Raw genomic sequence first — 20,005 nt, 5'->3', positions numbered from 1 at the left:
AATCAGAAACATAAGCAACCTTATTGATAAGAATGTGGTAATTGCAGGGGACTTTAATACCACACTTACAACAATGGGTAGATCATCTGGACACAGGATCAATAAAGAAACATGGGTCCTGAATGATACACTGGATCAGATGGACTTGACAGAATATATTTAGAACTCTGCATCCCAAAGCAACAGAATATACTTTCTTCTTGAGTGCACATGGAACATTCTCCAAGATAGATCACATACTGGGTCACAAAACAGCCCCTCATAAGTATACAAGAATTGAGATCATACCATGCACACTTCACACCACAATGCTATGAAGCTTGAAATCAACCACAGGAAAAGTCTGGAAAACCTCCAAAAGCATGGAGGTTAAAGAACACCCTATTAAAGAATGAATGGGTCAACCAGGCAATTAGAGAAGAAATTAAAAAATATATGGAAACAAATGAAAATGAAAATACAACAATCCAAATGCTTTGGGATGCAGCAAAGGCAGTCCTGAGAGGAAAATACATTGCAATCCGGGCCTATCTCAAGAAACAAGAAAAATCCCAAATACAAAATCTAACAGAACACCTAAAGGAAATAGAAGCATAACAGCAAAGACACCCCAAACCCAGAAGAAGAGAAATAATAAAGATCAGGGCAGAAATAAATAATATATAATCTAAAAAAAACAGTAGAGCAGATTATTGAAACCAAGAGTTGGTTTTTTGAAAAAATAAAGTTGAAGTCTAGCCAGACTTCTCAAAAAGAAAAGAGAGAGGACCCAAATAGATAAAATCGCAAATGAAAATGGAATTATTACAACCAATCCCTCAGAAATACAAGCAATTATCAGGGAATACTATGAAAAATTATATGCCAATAACCTGGACAACCTGGAAGAAATGGAGAAATTCCGATGCACCCATACACTTCCAAAACTCAAACAAGAAGAAATAGAAAACTTGAACAGACCCATAGCCAGCGAAGAAATTCAATCAGTTATCAAAAATCTCCCAAAAAATAGGAGTCCAGGACCAGATGGCTTCCCTGGGGAATTCTACCACACATTTAAAGCAGAGATAATACCTATCCTTCCCAAGCTGTTCCAAAAAATATAAAGGGAAGGAAAACTTCCAGACTCATTGTATGAAGCCAGTATTACTTTGATTCTTAAACCAGACAGAGACCCGGCAAAAAAAGACAACTACAGGCCAATATCTCTGATGAATATGGACACAAAAATTCTCAACAAGATACTAGCAAATCGTATACAACAGCATATAAAAAGAATTATTCACCATGATCAAGTAGGATTTATTCCTGAGCTGCAGGACTGGTTCAACATTTGCAAATCAATCAATGTGATACATCACATGAAAAGAAAAGAAAAAAAAGAAAAGAAAAGAAAAGAAAGAAAAGAAAGGAAAAGAAAAGAAAAGAAAAGAAAGAAAAGAAAGAAAAGAAAAGAAAGAAAAGAAAGAAAAGAAAAGAAAAGAAGAAAAGAAAAGAAAAAAAACCATATGATCCTGTCAATCAATGCAGAAAAACCATTTGACAAAATTCAGGATTCTTTGTTAATAAAAAACCCTTGAGAAAGTCGGGATAGAAGGAACATACTTAAACATTATAAGCTATTTATGAAAATCCCACAGCTAATATCATCCTCAACGGGGAAAAACTGAGAGCTTTCCCCCTGATCAGGAACACTACAGGAATATCCACTCTCACCACTGTTGTTTAATATAGTGTTGGAAGTCCTAGCATCAGCAATCAGACAACAAAAGGAAATCAAAGGCATCAAAATTGGCAAATATGAAGTTAAGCTTTCACTTTTTGCAGATGACATGATATTATACATGGAAAACCTGACGGTCTGCTAGAACTGATCCATGAATTCAGCAAAGTTGCAGGATACAAAATCAATGTACAGAAATCAGTTGCATTCTTATACACTAATAATGAAGCAACAGAAAGACAAATAAACCGATCCCGTTCATAATTGCACCAAGAATCATAAAATACCTAGGAATAAACCTAACCAAAGATGTAAATGATCTGCATGCTGAAAACTATAGAAAGCTTATGAAGGAAATTGAAGAACATACAAAGAAATTGAAAAACATTCCATGCTCATGGGTTGGAAGAATAAATATTGTTAAAATATCAATACTACCCAAAGCAATCTACACATTCAATGCAATCCCAATCAAAATTGCACCAGCATTCTTCTTGAAGCTAGAACAAGCAATCCTAAAATTTGTATGGAACCACAAAAGATCCCGAATAGCCAAAGTATTTTTGAAGAAGAAGACCAAAGCAGGAGGCATCACAATCCCAGACTTTAGCCTCTAGTACAAAGCTGTAAGCATGAAGACAGCATGGTATAGGCACAAAAACAGACACATAGACCAATGGAATAGAATAGAGACTCCAGAATAAGACCCACAAAATTATGGCCAACTAATCTTTGACAAAGCAGGAAAGAATATCCAATGGAAAAAAGACAGTCTTTAACAAATGTTGCTGGGAGAACTGGACAGCAACATGCAGAATAATGAAATTAGACCACTTTCTTACACCATTCACAAAAACAAACTCAAAATGGATAAAGGACCTGAGTGTGAGACAGGAAACCATCAATACCCTAGAGGAGAAAGCAGGAAAGAAAACCTCTCTGACCTCAGCTGTAGCAATTCCTTACTTGACACATCCCCAAAGGCAAAGGAATTAAAAGCAAAAATGAACTATTGGGACCTCATGAAGATAAAAAGCTTCTGCACTGCAAAGGAAACAATCAACAAAACTAATAGGCAACCAACGGAATGGGAAAAGATATTTGCAAATGACATATCAGACAAAAGGCTAGTATCCAAAATCTATAAAGAAGTCACCAAACTCCACACCTGAAAAACAAATAATCCAGGGAAGAAATGGGCAGAAGACATGAATAGACACTTCTCTAAAGAAGACATCCAGATGGTCAACAGGCACATGAAAAGATGTTCAACGTCACTCCTTATCAGGGAAATACAAATCAAAACCACACTGGGATACCACCTCCCACCAGTCAGAGTGACTAAAGTGAACAAATCAGGAGACCATAGATGCTGGAGAGGATGTGGAGAAATGGGAACCCTCTTGCACTGTTGGTGGGAATGCAAATTGGTGCAGCCGCTCTGGAAAACAGTGTGGAGATTCCTCAAAAAGTTAAAAATAGACCTACCCTATGACCCAGCAATAGCACTGCTAGGAATTTACCCAAGGGATACAGGACTGCTGATGTATAGGGGCATATATACCCCAATGTTTTTAGCAGCACTTTCAACAATAGCCAAATTATGGAAAGAGCCTAAATGTCCATCTACTGATGAATGGATAAAGAAATTTTGGTTTATATACACAATGGAGTACTACGTGGCAATGAGAAAGAATGAAATCTGGCCTTTTGTAGCAACGTGGATGGAACTGGAGAGTGTGATGCTAAGTGAAATAAGTCATACAGAGAAAGACAGATACCATATGTTTTCACTCTTATGTGGATCCTGAGAAACTTAACAGAAGACCATGGGGGAGGGGAAGGAAAAAAATGTTAGGGAGAGAGCCAAAGCATAAGAGACTGTTAAAAACTGAGAACAAACTGAGGGTTGATGGGAGGTGGAAGTGGCGGAGGGTCGGTGATGGGCATTGAGGAGGGCACCTGTTGGGATGAGCACTGGGTATTTATGGAAACCAATTTGACAATAAATTTCATATTAAAAAAATAAAAAGAAAATTTTTCATAGAAAGGTAAAATAGTCACAAAAAGTAAACCACTATGAAAAAATAATTCTCATGTATCATGAGATACACCAAAATAAATTGTAGATTGATTTAAGAATCAAAATTAATAAATGATGTATGAAGATCTTAGAAGGAATACTGGGAAGCAGTTAGATGGTCTTGGCTAGAGCAAGGTTTTCTAAGCATTATGTTACTAACAAAGGAATATGTTAGTGTATTTGGCTACTATAAATTTAAAACTTTTATATGGTAAAAAATCATGAGATATAAAGAGAAATGCAATTCTTTAGAAAATGTTTTATATGAATATCTTTTACAAATATATGAAAATTATGAGTAGCCCTTCCCCTACATAGACAAAGGACACAATTAGGCAGGTGATAATTTAGAAACACAAAAGTGTAGTAAATGCATATGAATATATTCAACCTCACTAGTTATCAAATAAATGAAAATTAAAATAATAGTGGGTAGAATTTTTTTATCTACCATTTCGGTAAAAATCTTAGGAACAGAAATGTCTAGTATTTGTGGATGTATGTTGAAATGAGTAATCTTTTATGTTACTCTATTATTATGAATTAATACTTTTCTGTAAGAAAATACACAGCAAAAGTTTGAGGATGACATAGGCCTTTCATTGAATCATTGCACTTATAAAAATTTATCATAAAGAAGAAAAGAGTGTAAAGTGATTTTGTTTAAGTAAGTATAATATAAAAAATTTTGTGAGCAAAAATTTACCACTGTGTCCACTCATAAAAAATATTGCTAAATAAAAGTATACTATTAAATGTACTTTCATTAGCTATTCTAATTTAGATGTTTATTAATTGTCATTGAAACATATCTATAACATTATTTAATAGAAAACATATTGTATATGTATAGTAGAATCCAGTATAGATAAAAATTTTAAAAATACATATATGTATTAGCTACATTTAGAAACAATGGAAAAAGATATATCAAATGTTAACAGTGAGTTTTCTGTTTATGGTGAGATTATTTGTGAACTTTATTTTTGTTGATCTAAGTAACTAAAAAATTATTAAAAGTGGCATTTTTAAAGAAAAATTATATTCTAGAAAAAATTATTTTCCACATTTTCTTTTATTTGATATTATAGGTATTAATTATACTGGTTACAGTCTATCACATTTTATAATATATACCTTTTATTCTTTATTATGCCTCTGTAATAATTAGAGCTTTAAAAAAATAATAGGTATTTAAAAAAAATAATAGTCCTCAAAGTGAAAGATGTTTTCACAGTTTTTAATTTTAATTATGGATTAAACTGTGGATTATAGCCATGGTTTAATTTAGCTTCCTCCAGCTTAGTACAAATAAAGTTGAAAAATAATGTGGATGTGAATATAGTGAGATTATTGAAAGTTGTAATATTGTCAGAAAAATGTCACAAATAAATGCTTGATAAATGGTTACTTTTTTACAAACAGGAAGCTGAAAGCGCTAAGCATCAACTTGACTATTTCCTAAATCAAGAGAAGGAATTACTTAATAGTGAAGAGAAGACCAAGACAACAATGGAAATGGGTATTAGCAAAATAAAAGTTGAAGATTCAAAACATATACCATTGGAAAAAGAGACAAGGGAAGCATTAGTTACAGCTTCAGGTAGACAAAAGACAAATGCAAAAATCCAAGAACATTCACAGGTAAGGAATTTACCAAAATAGAGGAAACAGTACAAGAAAGAAAAATGGTAATATGTGCTGTAAGAAGTTTGTCTTTTATATTTTTGTTTACTCCATTTGTATATGTTTTTTACAAAAATCCTGTGCCCTGTTTTTTTTTGTTTGTTTGTTTTGGCTTGGACTTTTTGCCTTTTACATTTGGTTATCACAATTCATTATCAAATACAAATTTATAAATTAGATATGTATTAGTTTTGAATGATCATTTAATAAACACCTGTGATTTGAGAGCCAGAAAAAAATAGGAGTTCATAGACTAAAGAGAATTTGCTATAAGTTAATAAAATTAAATATAAATGCAAAACTATGGGGAAAAGCTCTCTTCACATTTATCTTTTTACTGAAGTACAGTTGACACACAATGTATTAGTTTCATGTATACAACATAATGATTTGTTAAGTAGATGTGTTATGCTTTGCTCACTGCAAGTACAGCTATTATCTGTGGAGAAAAAACTCTTGAAGAAGAATTTATTTTTGCTTCTGCTGTGTAGTGGATTCATAGTAGATCAATAGATTTATCAATATAATAGATTCAGAATAGATTCATGCCTTAGAAGAGTAAAATAGTCTACACAGAAGCAACTTTATTGGTAAATAATGGGAAGAGTTCAAGAAAAGAAAGCAAAGTTGTAGAGAAGACAATTTTGCTTGTCCTTGTTGTGGCAGTATAGCTATTGTCAGGTCTCTCATTTCTTTAATAGTATTTCATATTCTTTAGTGTTCTTCCTTGTTGTTTTCAAAATGAGAGTTTATGTGTATGTGTGCCAGAATCTCCCAGCCTATCACTCTGTGCCACTAGTGACAGAAACTTAAAATCTAAAAGGAGTGAAAGAAAAATATTTAGAACTCCTACTACTGAACATTAGATTACATGCATAAAAGGCCTGTCATATTTACATCTTAATGATATGTCAGAAGTAGTTCTTCTTTGTTTTCATACCTATTTTTAAAGCTGCTTATTGTAGTAGTAGTCTTTTTTAAAGCAGAGGTTAGGGTAAGACCTATTTTCATTTCTATGTATCAGGATATAAACATATTTTTCTTTTAAAAAAAAATTTTTTTTGTTTATTTATTTTTGAGACAGAAAGAGACAGCATGAACGGGGGAGGGGCAGAGAGAGGGGGAGACACAGAATCCGAAGCAGGCTCCAGGCTCTGAGCCATCAGCCCAGAGCCCGATGCAGGGCTCCAACTCATGGACCGCGAGATCGTGACCTGAGCTGAAGTCGGATGCTTAACCGACTGAGCCACCCAGGCGCCCCAAAACATATTTTTCTATAAAACTCTTAGTTGATGGAGGATGATAATACTGTATAAGAATGTTATCATAAAATGGGATAATGTTTATGAAATGCTTTTGTATATCATGAAGGACTATGTGAATGTTAGCCTTTATTATCATTTATTTCTGTCTAGTTATCTACATAGGCCATATGAAAACCCACGGTGGTATATTACTTAGTATATAGGCCAACTCTTGTCACATATAGGCAATGACTCACATACAATAGAAACTTATTTCCTCATGTAAATACTTCTGGGAAGTTCAGGTGTGTTTGTGTTAGGGAGTCCTGCTCTATAGGTTGATTCAGGTATCCTGGTATATGGAGGTTTTGACATCTTACATTGGCTTGCTGGGCCATATTGGGCATAGACATCCAGCTACTAGAAAAGAAGATGAAAGACCAGACATGAGTCATTTTCACTGACCAGGCTGGAAGGGGGTACACATCATTTTCTCTCATAATTAATTTACCACCTTTAATTGCAGGAGGGACTTAGAAATGTAGACTAGTAATGTGCCTTAAGAAAAGAAAATTAGTTTGTTGAACACCAGAACTCTTTGCCACAGGTGGGTAAGGATAAAGCTAGCTAATCTCTGTATGAAAGAAACTGAGTTAGGTAAAATTCAGGCCTGGGATAAAATCTAGTATCCCCATTATGCTACAGGAAAACATGTTCTCTTCCCAAGAGGTAATCTATTAATAAAATCACACTCTTGAGGTCCTAGATTCCTACATTTTTGATCAAACACCTTGATAAGCATATTTTGAGCATGGATTCTCTTTTTTTTTCTTTTTTTTTTGTCTTAGACTTCATTTTTTTTTCAATATATGAAATTTATTGTCAAATTGGTTTCCATACAACACCCAGTGCTCATCCCAAAAGGTGCCCTCCTCAATACCCATCACCCACTCTCCCCTCCCTCCCACCCCCCATCAACCCTCAGATTGTTCTCAGTTTTTAAGAGTCTCTTATGCTTTGGCTCTCTCACACTCTAACCTTTTTTTTTCTCCTTCCCCTCCCCCATGGATTTCTGCTAAGTTTCTCAGGATCCACATAAGCGTGAAAACATATGGTATCTGTCTTTCTCTGTATGACTTATTTCACTTAGCATCACACTCTCCAGTTCCATCCAGATTTGAGCATGGATTCTCAATATACTTTTACAAGTTATTTACTTTTTGAAAGTTTATTCATTTATTTTGGTGGGGGGTGGGGGGAGTAGGACAGAGAAAGAGAGGAAGAGAGAGCAGGCTCTGTACTGTCATCACAGAGCCCAGTGCAGGGCTCCATCTCAGGAATGAACTGTGAGATCATGACTTGAGCCAAAACTAAGAGTTGGTTGCTTAACCAACTGAGCCATCCTGGTACCCCTACAAATTTTTTAAATTATAAAAAAGCACTATCATATTAGTATACTATGTGTTAGTATCACCATGTTAGTATACTATTGGCATTTGAAGTATAAATATTTCAAAAGAATATTAAAAAGATTGAACAATTATGTGATGGATATATTTAATTATGTAATGGATATGTTTAAATAGTTTTTATTTATTATAAATATAAAGCCCTCTTTGCTTTCATTTAGAAATATAATTTTGGTAGTAGTTCATCTTCTAAAATATTTCTTCCAATGCCAACTATGGTAATTTCTTAGCTTTTTTGACACGTTAATCTTACAAATTGTCATATTTTAAAACCTGCTTTGAATGATATTTTTCTGAATAATTTAATATAAACATTTGCTGTGCATATTTAGTGTATTTAAATTTAGTATTCTTTATTACAGATCTCAATTTTCACAAATGGAAGCCCAGCTGACAAAAGGTAAAACATTTAAAAATATTCTTTAATCTTTGTCAGTTTATGTGCCTAAATGGCAAAATATCCATTCTAAATTCAGTATCATAAAACTCATTGATTTATATCTTTGCTTACAATATTGTACTCTTTGAAACTAATGTCTAAACTGTAGATGTTGTCAAAGATTGACAATTTTGGATACTGTGAAAATACAAAATTTTAAGTGAAAAGTGTATACTAAGGACCAGATCTGATGTACAAAGCCATTTTCCCTCATGCCCCTGCCCCAACAACAATTAAATTTTCATATAGAAACTGAACATGACCCTTTTTAAAAAAATGATTTTTTGTGTAAAAACATTTTTTTTTTTATCTTGGGAAAAACACTTATGAGTGGGATTACTTACCTCATTCAGAATCATGACCTCTGTACATGAAACAACTCACTTAAAATTTTTTTTTGCATTTCATTTTTGCTTAATCATTCATTATTGCATGCACATAAATAATTGAGTTGGTTGATGTATCCAATTAATCTTAAAGTTTTCACTAGTGAGTGAGTCTGTTTGATTAATATGTTATGATTCACAGACCTATTCACAAACCAGTCAAGAAACAGAAATCCTGAACCACATAGATTAGTGAAACAGCAAATTCTGTCAATAAGTTAGGTAGCTATTCAATGAGAATAAACTATGTCAATATTTCTTTTCAGTCATTGACTTGAATTATTAATTTTGACCTTGGCTGCCATACAGAAAAGAGGAAAGTATTATCTAGTAGTGTGCATTTCTCTGCTTCATTACTATTTTTAATGTTTCTAGATTACAGACCCAGATGAATTAGCAAGAATTAGGTAATAAATTTAATGATTAATGGCCAGAAGTTTCGAAAAGGTCCAGTTTAATGTGTGAAGTGACTAAATTTTAAAAGTATTTTTTTGATACCTCAGGAGAAGATTATACATTTATTTGTTGCTTTATAAACTTATGGGTAGAGTTCTTGTCATTTATTACTTCACATTATGATTATATATGGTCAGTATTATGACTATGTGATAAGATATAAGAAAAATTATTAATAATTGTCTTCAACTTTAATTGGAACTTAACCAGCTTATGAACTGTAGGAATAGAAACAAATAAAGCATGATACTCTTATATTCATGTTAAGATTATGGTAGAGTATGGCATACTACTGTAGTTTTTCTGTGGACACATGGTGAAGTATAGGATTTGAAAATGTTGGAAAGCTAATAATTTGTCACCCTGAAGAACATGAAGTGATAACTTTTCATGTAAGTTTTTTTTTTAAATATTGAATGTTTAGTTGCTGTTGCTGAATTTGATAGACTATACATTTGGTGAATCTCAGAATGTAGAAATATTGGCTTAAATGAAATCATTTTAAATAGAATTTCTACTTTCTATGAAGGCATAGTAAAGGCAGTCTCAGATACTGTGTATGAGCTTTTGGAAAAATCTTGAAGAAGGGTTATGATAGTGTTACTTTGAGTTACTATTCTGGCCAGCCCAGACTTATTGGCCAATAAGTCACAATTAAGAGTAATATGAAGTGGAAGAATGAAAGAAGGGTTGTATGGGGAATAGTGGACTGAGGATGATAGGGAATATAGGACATTAAGAACAGAAAAAGGCCATAGAATGAATATCAAAAAATTCCTTTTAAATGGCTTTTTCCCCTATTAATGTTAATTCATACAGTATTCCCTAACTTCATGAGGAAATTATTTCCATTAAATTTAGTTCAAACAGGGAAATGTGGACTGAGTGTCCATGCTGTGCAAAGCACTGAGCTAGGTATTATGTATATATATATATATAATACAAAGATGGCAACTGTATCATCTTTGCCCTCAATGCATTTATATTCTAGTAAGACAGACAAGACATGTACATAAATAAGTACATTATAATGCAGAAGATGCCTTCAATAAAAAGTTACCAAGAGATGCACCAAAAAGAAGGAAAAGTTGTTTCTGGCTGTATTGAGAGTAACAGCATTTAATTTAAGAAAGGTAGCTGGGTTAGATTTTAACAGGGAAATATGAAGAAAAGGTGTTATGTGTGGACTGAACAGTTGAAGCAAAGACAAGGGTGTTTAGAATCTATACAGTGTGCCAGGGAAAGACCAGTAATTTTTTTTTTAAGTTTAAACTGAGTAGAAAATGGGAGATAGGACATGAAATAGGTTGCTTTAGCTTGATAGGTTTTATAGTATTTCCCTTAACAGCTGTAAGTTGAATATTGCTAAATATAATAAAAATTCAAACCGTTAAGCCCATGACATAATATTATTCATCAAACTTCATTTTGGGTTACTTCTTAGATCCTAATAGAATTTCTGAAATTCTTTGGAAAAGTCTCCCAAACCTTCAGAGAATGGATGCGAGTGAAGCAAGGAGATCCCACCTGAACAGACATATGGTATTGATTACAATAAAGTACATTTTTTTTTTTGCGCTTTACAGCATTGAGCCGTTCATTTTGGTTTAGAGAATGAGTTAATGGCAAATGTTTAATCAACACAATAGATGTTAGTAATTATGTTTCATATCATATGTGGTGTTAGCTTTTCTTAAATGTTTTATGGCATTGAAATTTTACACTTTTTGGATATGAAAATGTTAACTATTTTTTGGTGTTTTATTTTTAAGAGTTACACATCCAACTTTTTTCTAAATGTTTTTTTACAACTTTCTTCCCCAATACTAATTAAATTTATTATTAAACACAAAAACATAAATACAAAAGAGAAAGGGTATTAATATGTGTCCATTTTTTCCTTCATAGATTAGATGAGTAGCTATTAAATTTACTCATTCATTTATTCACTAAACTTAATCATTCAACAAATATTTTTGTCACCTTCATATGTCAGGTACTCTTTTGAACATTGGATTTTATGGATAAATAACACAAATAAGCTCTCTTCTCTTGTGATGTTTATATTATAGTGTTATATACTGTTATAATGTTATAGTGTTATATAGTGTTATAATGTTTACATTATAGTGGGAAAGAGAGGCAATAAACAAGTGGAAATACATGAACAAGATAACTTTAAAGAATAATAAATGAAGATAATAAAACTCCCTTTCTGATAGAGTCACAGGGGAGGATAATTTAGATTGGGTGATCAAGGAAGGTATTATGCATCAAGAAAAGAGATTATCTAATTAAGAAATAAATATTTTGCCCCTTTCCAATTTTTACCAGAATAAACTAAAAATAGAGACCTTTTTTACCTTTTTACCTTTTACCTTTTTTACCTCCCTTTTTACCTTTTTAAAAACTCTAAAGGAGACTTTATAATTTCCTCAGTTAATGGTTGTGCAAGAAACATATTACTAGTGGCCCCAATTGTAGGTGTAAGGTAGATTTTATAGAGGAAATCTTACAAATGAAGAAATAGTGAGGGGTACAATATCTCCTAAACTATCATTATTCCCTGGAAAAGCACATTGAATTCTCCATAGGAAGTGCTCCTGAGAGGGATTTCCTCCTCACATAACACTACAAAACTATAGAGGAGTTGGGAGGGGATAGAGAACATCTAGTCAATCGTGTTACAGTGGTTAGGGCTGCTTAGGGCAATGGTCTTGTTAGAAAAAGGTAACTCCTGGAGGAGTAAGCATTTGTATATTAACATAACTGGTATCAGTGAGAGTTGTTTTTCCATTCAACAGTCCTGGTGAGCCAGTTCTGCCAAACAACCAAAAGAGAGAATGGAGAGAGCCGCCAGGGCCATCCCCTAACAGAGATTTGTCTTTCCTCTGTCCGCTTCTTGGTCTTGGGGTCTTACTAATACGTCTTTTCATTAGGTCTGGCTGACACCGGGTTCTTACAACGATTTCCACAGTATTGCTTGGGAGAAAGATGCCAGTAAGGTCCACGGTGGGTTAGGTTTGGGTGCAAAACCAGCGTGGATGCATAAACACATACATGCACACATGTGTACACACATACACACAAACACACAGAGTCATTATAAGCTTTACTTCCTGAATGGTCAAAAATGGCCCTTTTGGAATATCTATATAATATCTGCAGTAAGAGAGAAATTTATTCTTTATCTCCCTTGATATCCCCTCTCCAACCATTTCCCAAGGTCAGGTATGTTCACACCTGACAAACTGAGATCTGTTATTCCTTCCTAGAGATGAGGTTGTCATTGTTATGCAATGATAAATTCAGCAGGGACCCCAAAGTTACTATTTTCCCTCAGAAGTCACCTGCAGGGTTAAAAGAGGATGCTTGCAGAAGAATATGATGCAAACACAATGTCCATCTTTTATTTTTTTTATTTTATTTTTTTTTAACATTTATTTATTTTTTTGGGACAGAGAGAGACAGAGCATGAACGGGGGAGGGGCAGAGAGAGAGGGAGACACAGAATCAGAAACAGGGTCCAGGCTCCGAGCCATCAGCCCAGAGCCCGACGCGGGGCTCGAACTCACGGACCGCGAGATCGTGACCTGGCTGAAGTCGGACGCTCAACCGACTGCGCCACCCAGGCGCCCCATAATGTCCATCTTTTAAATGAACAGTGTGCTTTGTCCATTCCACTGAGATCATAGCAAGAGTGAAAAAAAGAAGGGGAATATATTATTTATCTTGAAACAATATTTTCTTTCACTCTTTATTTCCAAAGTGCAGTGGAGTTCAACCATTGCAGAGAGGCCCTTACAGGGTATGGCAACCTATAACTTGTAAACAACAAGGGGAAGCTGGATTGACAAGTGCTACAGAGGTTGTTTTTAAAGAAAGTGAGTTAGATGGCAAATAGAATGGGGTTGATGGGCAACAGTGGCTTCTCTGTCTTCTAGATAAATTCCCTATTAAACATCTTATTCCTTCATGGCAGTATAAATTTGAAGATGGCCCCAAGTCCATAGTAGACATGATGGTCATACATTCTTGATTGGCTTTTTCATTTCAGATATTTTCATTTAGATTTAGTTCCTTCTCGTGGGCAATGTACACATAAAAAATAAGGATTGGGTTTGTTACTTAAGTTGTTCTACCTATTTCCTTGTGTAGGGAATGTCTCAGGGAAAATGTAGGGAAAGTATGTGTATTTAATAGTTTTGTCCTGGGTGGCCTAATGACCTGACCCATGCAACTAGACCATTAGCAATGAAAGTATAATTCAATCTAAGAGTGTACTCCGTGGCTATGAACGATGCCTGAAATTCACCTAGTTTTGAAGAATGTACAATTCCATGGGATTTTAACAACTTACCGTTATTGTGGTGGATAAATGCAGCACTTCATTAGATTTTAGGATCTTTGAGAGAGGCTGTTGGATCAGTGAATCATTTTCTTGTCTGGTGGCAAATCTTGTAAGCAGAGGTCTAAGTCAGTGATTTGGTTAAAACAGCAGGGGAGTATCTCTGTGTCTAGTGAGTGTGTGGACATATTTTGTTAATTTGGCCAAGGTCTTAAGGACTAGGATTGGCCCTTGATTGAATGTGCTAAGTCAGTTGCCTTTTTAATAGAATTTTCCCAGACTTCTACCACCTTATGAGATTTTAGAGAAGATCCATCATGGAATAGGAATGTTTGGTTGAAAAGTGAGAAAACGTGCCACATTAAGGCCCAGTAATAGGCCAAAGGCATGTGATATTTAGCAGTGGGAAGAAGTAATTGAGTTCAGAGACCCAGGAGCTGACAAATAATTTGAAGTATTGTTGCCAAAAGCTCCGGTCAGTAAAAGTTAGCTTACGTCAAGTATCTGTAATCCCATGAGTCTGAAGAATATGGCAGATATAAAGTTAAAACTTGTTTTTGTGATGCCTGAAACTCTTCCATAACTTCTTAATGTGGGAGCTTCCATTTAAAATTAGTTACTGTGATACAGATACTTTGAAGAGTTACTACGTGTAGAATGTGATGTGATCAGTACCTAAAGAAGAAAGTCCTTTGTGGCTGGGGGCTGCAGGGCCAATAAATTTGTCTTCTTGGTACTGTCCAAATAATGATCCCCTCCCCAAAATTCATTTGAATGACAGGACCTGGCTTGTGTTTTCATTTAAAATTATCTTTAATCAGATATGCCTAGAAAACAAGCAGTACTTCTTTAGTGTTGGGCCACTGTCCTCTATGTAATAGAATGTCTTTAAATTGCTACCAGTTAGCATTGTGCTAGTTTTATTCCAGCTGTTAAAAATGTATGTCAGGAATTCAAATATTCCCAAGAAGGAATAGTAAAGGTATGTTGCATGTTTTGCTACAACATGTATCTGTAGTGGTGGCAATGTATTCAATAGCTGGTGTAATGACAAAGACTTGAGTAGGGGGTACAGTTGTTTTTTTCATTGTTGAAGCTTCAATAGTCAACTATGGTGCCCAATGTTTTTTTAACCAGACATATTGGCATTCCATAGCATCCCTGCATGCGTCAAATTTTGTTTTGAGAGTAATTTATGCTTACTTTTTTTATATGGAATATTATTGAATGGTAGGTTTGCACAGTTCATCCCAAGTTCAGGTACTTGACCAAGAGAGTAGTTATCCAAACAGCATGGCTGTGTATCTATTCTCGGTTTAGTATTTCAGAACTTCCATGTCAGTTATATAATCTAAGAGAAGCAGCAAAATTGTTTGCAATATACAGTACAAAAATAGTAGCCCTGTGTGTCAGGGGTTCCTAAGACCATTCCCATCAGGGGCAGAACTCATAGGACTCAATCTAGAGTCATTATCATGGCTATAATTTGTTATAGCAAAAGGTTGCAAAGCAAAATCAGTAAAGGAAAAAGTTTCATGAGAGAAAATCTGGAATAAACCAGGTGCAAACTTCCAAGAGGCCTCTTCCAGCAGAGTCACACAGGATGCTCCTAATTCTTTTAGCAATGAATTATGGCAATACATATGAAATGTCAAGCTCATTAGAGACTCGGTGCCCAGGGTTTTTATTGAGGCTAATCATGTAGCACCCTCCACCTGCCAGTTACTAAAATTCCAGGCTATCAGAAGGAAAGCAGGTATTCTCATGAATCACAATATTTGTACAAATAGGTCTGACACAGTGAGCCACTCTTATCAGTTCTTGGAATTGTAGGAACCCTCACCAAATCCAAGTTCCTAAACGCTGGCCAAGACTCAACCTTGAAATCAGGTAATTCTAAGTAGTCTTAATCCTGCTGGGCTCACTCTTTTTTTTGTGCAGTACACCCCTGTGGCCAACACATTTTTACAGTAAAATTGTTATCAGTGAGTTCCCATCCTCTAGGGTGAGACTAGCCTGTATTATTAGTCTCAGTTATAACCTTTAGGAGTCCTGGCCTCTGTTAGTAAAACAAATCCCATCTTAGAATGCCAAGTGGCATTTTCTATATTGATCTTTTCGTCACCTTACCTATAGCGCTAATTCAGGAACTGTCCAACTCTGGCCAGTAAGTTGAAGCTGACAGAAAGAAAGAAGGCTTTCTGGGACTGAGACTTTATCATGACAGTCAGGGCACTCATACAAGAAATATAAAATCCCAGACACATGGTACCTCTGGAAACAAAGACTTGATAATTGTTAGAGCACCCCAAATGCACTTACATTAGTTTAGGCAGTAGAGGTGAACAGGGCTCCCAGATGGCCTCCCACCTTAGGATTGATTTAGTTGAGTCCTTCTGTTTTAAAAGGACTGCTCAAAAGCAGTCAGTTCCAAACACTCTTTCTTGTGAATGACACGAGTTAATCTACCTAGAAGGTGTAAATGACACTTGAAGCTGTTCTGCATGGGAAGTGCAGAATTTGGGCCACCCCCTGCTATCTCATAATCAGCACTGTCAAGTGTGATCTTAGGTCTCAGCAGTCAGTTTGAATTCAGAGTGCTCTCAGCACTGTGGAAAGGTAGCACAGGGCATTTTCCTTCAGAAAGAGGGGAAAACTTCTGGAATAGTTCTGAAAAACAAAGGTTATTAGTACCCTCCCCCTCTCTAGTGCCTCCTAAGGTGCTGGGGTTTTGTTTTTTGTCAGGTGTTATAAAAATCAGTGTTTTCATTTAGTAATCAAAACTTTACATTTTTTCCCAAATCATGTTCTACTTTCATCCATATTTTTTGATAAGGAGAGTTGTATTCAAGAAGGACAAAAGCATTTTTTCAGAAAAGCATTTTTATGTGTGCTAACCAGAAAGATACAACATGTTTGGAAATTAGGGCAAATTCTGAATTTTCAAAAATTTCAAAATGGATTTGCTATAACCTCCCATCTCTGATGTTCTGATCACTTATCCAGTGAGCAGCCTAGAAAAAACAATCAATCCCTCGGTGTTAACAACTGTTTCAATAGTCAAACCAACTTACTAAGGTGTGTATACCACAGGTGAGGAGACAGGTGAGAGAAGTGGAGTCAGAGTATCAGTCCATTGTTGCAAACTGCAACTAATCTAGCAAGTCAAACACAATAATCAACATTGATAGAGGGAGGTGACAGTTTGATCTATTAAGAGCATGCAGTGGCCACAGTCCTTTGAGATGTACCTCTCTCAACTTGCAACTTTCAGCAGGGAAAGTAAGGGAGGCAGTTAGTCTCTATACACAGAGTAGATAAGCAGCTGAATTTAAGATGGTTTCATCAGAGAACAGGCTCTTTTCTGTGGATATTTGTATGTGATCCAGATGGTCCAGTCTACATACATGATGTTTTGAGAGTTTAGGAACTCAAAAGACAGGTGTCCTAAATCTGTAAGTGTCCCAGAGTCTGATTAAGCCCATGTATGCCTTTCATTCTTTAGAACAACCCATGCTGAGGCTGGAACAGCCTATAGCAGACAGTATCAGGTTTCAGGTCCAGGCAATCAGGATCTTCAAATTAGCTTTTTTTCTTTAATTAATTTTTATTTTTATTAGTAGCAAAGCTGAGATGCTATAGAGACAGAGAGCCCTATTACAAGTCCAAATGGCAATCAAGGCATTACCAAACCTTCCTTGTCAGTCTTACAACCCAAACTGACTCACTCAAAAATATGCACATCAGGTCAGAAAATTATCATGCTTTAAGAGTCAAATGTCTGATTTTACAAGACCCTATTGGCAACCAGAAGCTTCCATTTAAAACTCCAAAAGTGTATTTTCATTTAGGGATTGCCTCTCTTGCCCCTGTTGCCTTTCCTTTTCCAGAGCTTTCAATTGGCAAAAATCATGAATTATGGAATATTAACCTATTTTCAATATCTAAATAATTTAAATTCCAAGCTACCCTTGGCAACAGAATTTCATTAGTACATTTTCTTTGCAGATTTCCCTCATCAGGATGATTCTTCTAGCATTTATGAAATAAAAAAATATAGCATTTCACATCAATTTTTATCATATACCAAAGCAGTAGTTACAAAATACAAAGCCATTAAAATATTCTCCTTTTTGGGGGCATCTGGGTGGCTCATTCGGTTAAGCATCTGACTCTTGATTTCAGCTCAGGTCATGATCTCACATGATCTCAGGTCATGAGTCCGAGTCCCCACCCCCACCCCCACCCCCCCATCAGGCTCTGCCCTGACAGCACGAAGTCTGCTTGGGATTCTCTGTCCCCCTCCATCTCTCTCTCTGCCCCTCCCCCACTCTCTCTCTCTCCCAAAAATAAATACATAAACATTTTAAAATATTGTACTTTTTACTCATTTCAAATGTATACTAGCAATACATTTGGCATTTACAGGGCTAACATTAGAGATCTAAGTTGGAATGCAAGGGGAAGGGCATAATGCTACAGCACTAACAGTGTTGGGTTGAAGAAAAGACTAGAGACCACCCCCCCCCACCCCATCCCCCACCTCCCCTTTTTTCCCCTTTGGTCTTTTAAAAGCTTTGCTTCAACACTAGGAGCTGATTTAAACTTTTTCTCTTCCATCTGAAGGAAAAAGTGACTACAAATTGGTTTTTACAGCCCTTGGCATATCCAAAGCCCACCTTTGGGTATGTTTAGGCCCTTTATCCTCCCACTTGGTGAAGAGAACAAACACCAAAGACTTCACCCAGGCTGCATCTTTTCCCTTAATTTCACCAGAAAAGTAGCCAGGGAGTCTAGCAAGCCAATTCTCCTGGAGTTGGATGTATTATTTTCAAATTCTGCAGGTAAACTTTTACCTCTCAGCTGCTACTTCATACCATAGATGACTTCATAGCCACCTAAAATTAATCATATTCCATCCCAACCTTTCATAATTTCTTTTCCCAAACAATGCTTTCTTCGTATTTTAGTGCATCTGCAGGCCATTCTAGTGAATACCACTCCTAATACCAACTGTGTTGGGGGTCTACAAGACCATCCCTAGGTACAGTGATTTACTAGGGGGACTTACATGGCTCAGCAGATAGTCATTATCATGATATTATAGCAAAAGGATACAAAGCAAAATCATCAAAGGCGAAAAGTATATGGGGCTTTTAAATGCAGACAACAAACTGAGGATGGAAAGGAATGGGGTTGGGAAGGGGAGTGGGGTAAGTGGGTGATGGGCATTGAGGAGGGTACTTGTTGGGATGAGCACTGGATGTTTTATGTAAGTGATGAATCACGAAGCCAAGAGCACACTGTATACACTGTATCTTGGCTAACTTGACAATAAATTATCTATATATATTTTAATATATTATTTATATATAACATAAATATATTTATATATAAAATATAATATTTGAATATTATATTTAAATATATATAAATATGTATGTATAAAAGGTATATGGGGCAAAGTTTGGAAGATACCAGGTATAAGCATCCAAAAGTCCTCTCTTAGTGGAGTCACATAGGACATGCTTAATTACTCCAGCAACAAATTGTGACACATGAAATGTTGTCTACCAGGTAAGCTCATTAGAGACTCAGTACCCAGGTTTTTTTTACTGGTAGCTTGCCATATAGATACCCTGTGCCTACAATATACTAGAAATACATACTCCCAGAAGGAAAGCAGGTGTTCAGGATAAAGCACATTGTTTTGTACAGTTTGGGCACAGTAAGCCACTCTTATCAGTACTGGGAATAGTGGGAACCCTGGCAACTTCCTAGATGCCAGCCATGAGCCAATCTTATAAATAGGTCTATTTAAGGATAAAAGTCTCAGCCCTGCTATGTTAATTCCTTTCTACACAACATGTAAGATTCAGTATATAGCCAGTTTAGGAATGCTTGAGACTCACTCTCTGGAGAGCCAGAAAGGTCAGGGCACCATCTCAGTTTGTCCTATATGTGTTAACTGTTCATTCCAAATTTTGTATCAGCCCGATAGTTTTTCTCCCTTCAGTTTCAAGAGAGGCCAACAACAAAGTAGCTTATCCATCCAATTTTTGTAAGTCCCTTTCAGGCTTTAGTATTGGCCTGTTAACTTTCAGTATTGGCTTTGTTGACCTAGCCTCTTTGATTTTACCTTAGTAAAGAAGGTGCTGTAGCCACCTACTT

General features: G+C 35.5%; 1 protein-coding gene across 4 annotated transcripts in view; it reads left to right on the top strand.

Annotated features, from left to right (window-relative positions):
• The window catches only part of LOC121014633 (coiled-coil domain-containing protein 7), a 246,903-nt gene that overhangs the window by 61,937 nt on the left and 164,961 nt on the right, over positions 1-20,005 (top strand). For 2 of the 4 annotated variants that reach the window (XR_005783321.1, XR_005783320.1), the window contains exons 6-8: positions 5,232-5,450; positions 8,568-8,605; positions 10,931-11,028. Coding sequence is in view for 2 of the 4 variants with exons in the window: in XM_040451030.1 (XP_040306964.1) it covers positions 5,232-5,450; positions 8,568-8,605; positions 10,931-10,937 (264 nt within the window). In the remaining 2 variants the exon portion in view is untranslated. Of the gene's footprint in view, positions 1-5,231; positions 5,451-8,567; positions 8,606-10,930; positions 11,070-20,005 lie in introns of those variants that run through there. The other 2 variants (XM_040451030.1, XM_040451029.1) reach the window with 1 other exon arrangement.

The sequence above is a fragment of the Herpailurus yagouaroundi genome, unplaced genomic scaffold (genome assembly GCF_014898765.1).
Source record: "Herpailurus yagouaroundi ecotype Mexico unplaced genomic scaffold, PumYag 203, whole genome shotgun sequence".
Lineage (NCBI taxonomy): Eukaryota > Metazoa > Chordata > Mammalia > Carnivora > Felidae > Herpailurus > Herpailurus yagouaroundi.
This window is presented reverse-complemented; position numbering and strand designations above follow the sequence as displayed.